Here is an 8,427-nt window from a genome sequence, read left to right as displayed (position 1 = left end):
AGTTAGTGATATTCTGTCTCCCTAACAGCTCTTAGCAGTCTAGGAGGCCTGATGTCTTACCTAGTTTCCACTTGAGAAATTGATACTCTAAAAAGTAAATCAATGGGACCCAAGTTTAACTTTTGTTTCTGACCAAGTGAGACCCAGGGATAAATACACGTGTGCCTTCCTGCTTGTCTTTCTTTCTGCAGCACCAGGGTCCTGACAGCAAAGGCATAGATCCAAATTTGCAGCTCAGAAAAAAAGGAAGAAATAGATTTTCTTTAGAGATGTTACAGGGTCAAAGTGTGAATTCTTGCCAATGCTGCTATGAGATTAGGTGAGAAAGATCATTGAACCATTGAGTAAGATCCATTAAGTACATAAGTAACTCCTTGTGTCCCCACTGCACATCAAGCTGGTACACTGGAATAGCTCTAGAAGGGCCGGCCATGTTCACCTTATGAATGAGTGCATGGTACTCATGTATGGAACTCATTCAGCCCAGCCTGGCAGCCTCGGAAAGCATAGAAGTCAGATAGACTTCTGCTGGTGGAGCCTCTGCCTCTGAGCAAGACCAGCTTGAATTCTGGTAGTTCAATGGCTGTCATGACCTGCTCTGAGCCAGTCACTTTTCTACATGTATCAGGTCAAGGTGGATGATATTTACATCATTTTAATAAATATTAATAATCTCCTTAATCTCAGTAAACCTTACACATGAGACACTCAAATCACTACCTGATCATCTAAGCCCCCAGAGAGAAGCAACCACTTTGCAAAGCTGTGAAATTTCCCTGGCCTTTTGGACCTCATCTGTGTGACAAGTATCTGGGGAAAGCAAGCAGGTGCTTTAGACAAGTGGGTGGGTGAGTAGCATGCATAATCCCACTCTGGTTTTGAAATATTGCCCTCCTGAATCCAGTTCTAACCTATTTGCTGTCTTCCATTACTTTTGAAGTCAGATTTTTAAAACACTAGTGATAATACCAGAAGCCAGTGTCTACTGTGTGCCAAACAATGAACTTCAGCATGACATTGCTCTGTCCCGCTCCACATAGAGACATTTCTCTTTCCCTGCCTTCCAGGACAGCAGCCAGTGTCCAAGGGGCTTCTTGTCTAGGGTCACATAACTACTAAATGATGTGGTCCTATCCACATTCAAATTGGTTTGTTTGCATCTAATTTAATGCCAAGTGGATAGACTCACCAGTATCATTTTGTAAAAAGCAAAATGGTTTGGATAAAATTGTATAGTTAAAAGATAATTAGGGCATGGGACTATGGGAAAGAGGAGAAGAGAGGTTATTTTTTAAATGTTAAACGAATAGGGAGCCTATAAAGTGATTTTGAGAATCCCTTCTCATCCATCGGATGAGGCTGAATGGGCATCTCATTCATGAATCATTAGAGCTAGAAGCTTATTTTACACATGAGGAAACCAAGGAACAGAGAAGGAAGTAACTTGTCCAAGGTTATAATAATCATAAACATTTTCATTATTTCCTCAGAGATTTGTTACCTCTTATTTCTTCACAACGTATTTGGGGATATATACAGACTAAATCTTAAGTGGAATAAAGAATGTGACTGTGGTTCATTTCTTTATGTGAACATCACAGCTCAGTGGTGCTCAGCACACAGTCTGTCCTAGCAGACGGAAGCCCCAGAAAACTGACAGTTTAGCACAATGATGTCAGCATGATTATTCTCCAAAATCATCAAAACCTTCCGGTTTCCAAATCCAGAATGTGAATGTGCCATCCCTGGGAGTAGGACTGCTCCCTTCAGTTTAGATGCTGTGTCTATGGCTCATGTGCCTCAGGAGGAATTATCCAGTAGTGAACAGAGGCTAGCTGTTTATATGCTGCACCATTTATGGACCATGAACTGTGCCTGGGTCTTCACTGATAAAGACCACATGTTCTCACCACTGTTTTAAGTGTCTCAAAGTCACACCTCTACATGTTTGTTGATTGAATGATGCCGATGAATGAATGTAAAAATCCAACTGTCTTTCTCATCAGTGGAGCAATGCAAAGCAAGGCTCACCACTAACTGCAACACGAACTTGACAAACATGATATCCATTCCACAGCACTATTGCTGTTCCAGCTGCAGAACTGACTAAAGTCTAGGCTGATTGTGTGGAAACATTTGTGTACCTGAGTCAGGTGGTATTCCCTTGATTTATCAATGATTGTGAGGACCTCCTGCACTACTGTTATTCTTAGACAAAGCAGTAGCATAAGACCTGGGAAAGATGGACTAGAAAATCCTCTCAATCGCATTGGAAAGGTTTTTGATGTATTTTTCAGTTAAGCCTGTGTCTTCCCATGAACATAAATATTCATCCATGATGTTGTTGTGAAAGCTCCACCCACAGCTGACTCTTGAGAGATCAGTTTCTTCACTTTTTCCCCATTCGATATGGTTTATTGTGCTACCTGGCTAAGACATAAACATGTGAAAGTCATCATCCTCCCTGGTTTCATAAACTCACAGTGACATTACTTAGCTGGGCTAAGACAACTGGCTCTCAAGTCACATGGCCAGGACTTAACTTCCACTCTGGTTTCACTAGCTGTGTGACATGGAATCCAGGTTCTTAACTTTTCCCATTTGTGTGCCATCAAATGCGAAGTATGGGAAATGGCAATAGCATTTATCATTCTGAGGTCTTGGATGGGTTAAATGAGATAATACAAATACCTGGTAGAAAATGTGGTAGGCACCAAGAAGGAGAATCTACTGAGCAGAAACCTTACATTTCTATAATTGTTTTCATAGAATAGTATGAACCTGGACTTAGACAATAGTAATAGACACAGTGAAATGAACATACTGGGAATGATTTTCAAAGAAAAAAATTGAGATGGGGGTGGAATTTAGGGAGAAATACAATATTAGGATAAAAGCCAAAGATGATTCCACATTTTGGCATGAGGAACTGGGTAGAGGGATGAGTATGTGTACAGGGGAGGATGGTATACTCAGCCTGCAGCATGTAGGGTTGTGGCTCTAAAAAGAACAGTCAGGAAGGAAGTCCATTTGGCTGGAAAATCTGGCACCCAGAAGAGAAGGATATTAAAGTCACAGAGAGCACCCACAAAATTATTTTATGTATGGCAACCAATCCAGTGAATCCTTTTTTTTTGTACTGTTGATACACTAAAAAGAATATATGGATCTTCTAGAATATCAGCTTTCTGTTTATTAAAATAAATGTCTTAGTTTGGTGAATGGAACACTCACTTCTAAAGTCCAGTACAACTCAGAGGCTGTGATTCTTTTGTGGACTTGCCTTTGGGTGGCATTACACCTGGGTCTTAAAGCCTCCTTTGACCTACAAAGCCATACAACCCAGCATGCAGTGATGATGCTATGTCAAAACAAAGCCAAGTAAAGACACTATCTACATTTACCTACTCTGATCCCAATTGGCAGCAAACAGCAAGAGAATCTTCCTGCCGTAGTGGTCTCGGTTTTCCAACACTCCAGGGAACCCATCAATCAAAGCCCTCTTAATGCCGGGATCATCTGCCTTGAAGTTTTTGAACATGTCCAGGTTTAACTGGCGGTACTGAAAGTACTGGGCCAGGAGTCTGAAGGCATCGGCTTGGTGAAACTTCCTGGCTCGGAGAAAACGCAGGATGAAGGCATCATCTGTACGTAAAAACCCAATGTCCGGCCTGGTGATGATCATGTCTCTGACCTGTTGAATGTCCTGATGTAAAACGTCCGGGTTTTCATTCAGTTCTAGGCGGGCTTTCTCTATCGTGTCTGGACTGAGCCCAGCCTGCAAGTGTGTCATCTTGGCCAAATCTCCTTCCCAAGTGCTTAAGCTCTGAGGTCTGGGAAGAACAGAAACTGGTCCCATTCACATGAAAGCGCGCTGAATCCGTGGCCCATTCGATGGCTCTCCTACAAGGCTGCCCCCAAAACAGACAAATACAGAGTCTTCTTTCTGTCCTCGGAAAACAGCCGGACATTCAGGCCCTATGCGGTGGTGGCCATCCAAAAGAGAAGGAAAATCGAGGCCATTGCTTACTGAAAAACAAATGCACACAAGAGAAACAAGAGAGAGATGATGCAGAGAAAATATGGACAAATGAATTGGAGTCTAGATAGAAAATAGTACATTAAAATATGAGTCTGACGAGTCCGTATCCTGTAACTAAGCTGCGTATAATCCTTTAGGTAGGACATTTGGCTTATTATTAACAACTTAAATATTTAATATGCAAATATTTGAAATACATTCACAAAAGTTTTAGTTAGTGAGTGACTCCTTCAGATAATGCCCTGTGGTCAAATTAGCAATAGAGTACCGGTTTATTAATGAAAGATTTTGTTGTTGTGGTTGTTGCTAAAGCATGCTTTATGGGACTGTTGACAGACATTATGGCTGCTGTACAATTCATTGTTTCCTGTTAGCCTCACTTCTTAAACAGAAGTATCTCAGCCAGAAATCTGCCCCTCGCATCTTTTAAAGGCAGCCATCCACAGCTTAAGAATACTAAGAGAATACTAAAGGTCAGCCCAACCTGACCCCAAGGTGCCCAATTAATGGTAAAAGTACAGTCACAATGCGGTGGTTTGTGGCAGACAGGTTCAGGGCTGGAAGACTGACCTTCAACAAGGACATCCTGAGCAATGAGAAAGGTTTACAGGCTCGTGTGGGATTTGTTATTCTGACTTCTTGAACTCCCGCAAAGAAACCACAGGCATGCAACGCCGTCAATCTGCCTTCTACCTCATCCATCTGGGCTCTGAAATCTGTCCGTTTTCTGTAACTTATCTTTGTCCTGAGACACTGTTTACATAGGATTATTGTCTTATTTCTCCATATAAATGGCAACAAAAAGAGGAAAGAAAAACTGCTGTATTATTTGTGTCTTCTTTTTGTTTTGTGTATTCATGCTTAACCTCTCATAGGTATCTGTCTGAGTTATCCTTCAAATTCTCAAAACAGAAAGACATGTATGTATATGTTTAAAATCATGCTTTGTATGGACTTAGGAGAGCTGGCTCCACCGCGTGCCTGAGGGGGGCGGTCCCAGTGAGCTGGCCTGACCAGCTCAGCTACCACCCAGACCTACATCCTGAGCCTTGGGTTGGCCCGCTCTAACATCTACCATATCTGTGACCTGCTGGAGCACGTGAAGGGACTGGTCCTACAGAACAGTAGCTACAGGATCCCCATGACTCGGGGCACAGAATATCCGAGAGGAGTTTTGGTGAGGATCCAGTGATGATGGTGTGCCAGAGGCCAGAAGCCTTGTACCAGACCAATGACTCATTGCAATGAACATTTGCACTGGGGCTGATGGGACAAAAGGGTGTACTATGTGACACACTGCAGCTCCCAGTGCCACTAGAACAAATGAAGAGGTGTTGGAGAGGAGGGAAAGATGGAGGATCGAGGAAGATTTTTGTTTGGTTTGTTTTTAATTAATTTGGTGGGGAGAGAGTTTCTTTTAGGAGGGACATTGCAGGAATGAGAGGTGTATATGGAGGGACTGAGAGGTGAGAGGAATTGGGTTGCATGGTATGAAATTCCCAAAGAATCAATAAGGAATAATGAGAGGTGTATATGGAGGGACTGAGAGGTGAGAGGAATTGGGTTGCATGGTATGAAATTCCCAAAGAATCAATAAGGAATCATGGTTTTATATATATATATATATATATATATATATATATATATATATATATATATATATATATATGTGTGTGTGTGTGTGTGTGTGTGTGTGTGTGTGTGTGTGTGTGTGTGTGTGTGTATTTATATGTATATATAGTATAATATGTATATATATATATACACATGCATGCATTGTTTCTTAGGTAAACAGTATTTATAGTAAGAGACAGAATATTCACTTCCCATCTAATCATTATTGATAATGCTTCATCACACAAGAACATTCAAAAGACAAAATAAGTGGCCTGATTAGACATCTACACCTATCTGCTTCATGGTGGGGGAGATGAAGAACACTTCCAGTTAACTGATATTCATTTTTAATGTAATAATATAAAAATAACATGTTTAAATACATTTGATCTGTAAAATAACATCTAGATCTATAATGTGTGAATAAGAAACAGTTTTATTTTTCACTAATTTTAAAGATCCACTAAAAATAATGCTATGAACTATTCTAGGATTGATGGAAAGTTGATATTCACCCAGTATTAAAATTCCTTCTCCTATAGCCGACCACAAACCTTCAAAAAGCTGCCTCACTGTGTGCTTCCTTTCTCTAATTCACCCCTACACTCACCACATCCTTAGACACTGTGGCACATGTTCTCACCAACCAACCAAAGATGGAGGTACAATTGTTATCAAAATGTAGACACTAACGACACTGTGTTAGCTACTTTATGTCAACTTGTCACTAGCTAGAGTCATCTGAGAGGGGAACCTCAATTGAGAAATTCCTTCCATAAGATCGAGCTATAAGCAAGCCTGTACAGAATTTTCTTAACTAGTAATTGATAGAGGAGGGCCCAGCCCATTGTGGGAGTGCCATCCCTGGGCTGGTGGTCCTGAGTGTTAGGAAAGCAGGTTGAGCAAACCATGAGGAGCAAGTCAGCAAACAGCACTCTTTAATAGCCTCTGCATCAGCTCCTGCCTCTAGGTTCCTGCTTTCTTTGAGTTCCTGCCTTGGTTTCCCTCAGTGGACCTTGAGTCAAGATAGGTGATTCAAATAAACCCTTTCCTCCTCAAGTTGCTTTTGGCCACGGTGTTTCATCATAGCAATAGCAACCCCAGCTAAGACAGACACTAATGATGATGATGATGATGATGATGATGATGATGATGGTGATGATGATGGAACAAACGTAAACTGGAAGAGTACAGAGCACTCCATGCAGATGGTCGCCTAGTATTGAATGGCATTCAATGCTTCTGCATCCAAAAGACAGTTTGCAGTTTCCAGTGTAGGTGACATCTACCCGTACTTGACATTGACTGTTCCATCCTTAGAGCACTTCTCCTTCCCTCCTTCCATTCTCTGTCTATACGCCCTGGCCATCCCTGCCCCTTCCCTGCTCATTCTTCTCCCTCTGTGCAAGCCAATGCCAGAATTTTCAGGATCCTGCCCCATGATCTGTCCACCTGCATGCAGATAGCTTCAGTCCCTAGCTTCCTCCCTCTCCAGTCTCCTCATTCAGTTGCCCACTGAGCAGCTCTCTGCAGATGTCCTTCAATACTATAAACACATGTTCAAAACTGAACTAATAGTTCCCCATCCTGAACTGGAACCCCCAGCTCCTTCTCTCAGTGAGTGACATCACCTCCCACGCATACTGGAAACCTGAGGGTCAACTCTTATTCTACCCATCTTTCCAGCTCCATGATTGCATAATTAAGACCATCACCACTCCAGTGTTTAGATGGGAAGCAGGCTTTTTACCACAGTCTTTGCTGCCAACCTATGAATTCTCTGTATTCCCATTATTCTAAGTGTTACAACCGAAATATGCTCACATCACACTGTGATTAACATTCATTGTTAGCTTCCAACTCTTCATCATTCTCCAGAACTCAATCTAAAAGTCCCTTTCCCCAGGAAACCCTCCCCAACCTCAGAAATCAGAAATCAAATGATCCATACACACTTAACCACACCATGCTTTATTATCATCCTCACTTCCCCCTTTTATTCAGAATCTCCTATAAAAGGGGGTGTCTATTATTTATCTGGGATTCCTCAGTATATGCAGCATAAATAGGGCCAGCTCTGTGGGCCAAGAAGTTCATTGTGACGACTGACGTTTTCTCAGTGCCTAGGATGGGGCACACAATGTAGCAGATACTACCAGTTATACAAAGCATCAATAAAAACAGCAGTCAAAACACTGTTTTTACACGTCATTGCTTCCCCCTGTCTGGAGCGGGCAACTTTCCTTAAATAAAGCCTTGCAACTAACTTTTAATTCCCTCCCTTATCTACAAAGAATTCTCCCAACCCCAGAGAATTTCCCCTAGGCACATTATATTTCAGATCCTGGTCTCACTGAAGCATTATGGGTAATGCTCACAGTTCCAAGCCAAGGAGCACAATGCTAAGAGCACAAAGCATAGCAACAGCTTGCTCCCTGAAGAAGATTTAAAGCTGCTTTGGAGCAAGTTACTTACCTCACAGTTCAGGGAACTCAACAATGTTTCCCAGATAAATTACTATGGGTTCAAGGGAAGAATTGAAGTTGCATTTTTCATGCCCTGCCTCCATACATAGCTATGCCTCCAAACTATAATATCTGAAATAAATTTGCTCTAATCTACATCTTTATTCTGTGCTCAGCATGTAATAGAAGCTTCTGCTGAGAATAGTCCAGCCAGGGTCACTGGATTGCATGCTTAAGATGATATATATATATATATATCATATATATGTATATATATATATATATATATATATATATATATAT

At 41.5% G+C, this 8,427-nt stretch overlaps 1 protein-coding gene across 1 annotated transcript in view; it reads right to left on the bottom strand.

Moving 5' to 3' along the window:
* The window catches only part of Clvs1 (clavesin 1), a 179,515-nt gene extending 175,493 nt beyond the window's left edge, over nucleotides 1–4,022 (bottom strand). The window contains exon 1 of the mRNA XM_059253834.1: nucleotides 3,405–4,022. Within this exon, the coding sequence (XP_059109817.1) occupies nucleotides 3,405–3,859 (455 nt within the window). The 5' untranslated portion in view covers nucleotides 3,860–4,022. The remainder of the gene's footprint in view (nucleotides 1–3,404) is intronic.
* Nucleotides 4,023–8,427: the final 4,405 nt, after the last annotated feature.

This window comes from Peromyscus eremicus, chromosome 2 (assembly GCF_949786415.1).
Source record: "Peromyscus eremicus chromosome 2, PerEre_H2_v1, whole genome shotgun sequence".
Lineage (NCBI taxonomy): Eukaryota > Metazoa > Chordata > Mammalia > Rodentia > Cricetidae > Peromyscus > Peromyscus eremicus.
The sequence above is the reverse complement of the archived record's forward strand: the minus strand, read 5'-3'. Positions and strand labels throughout refer to the sequence as shown.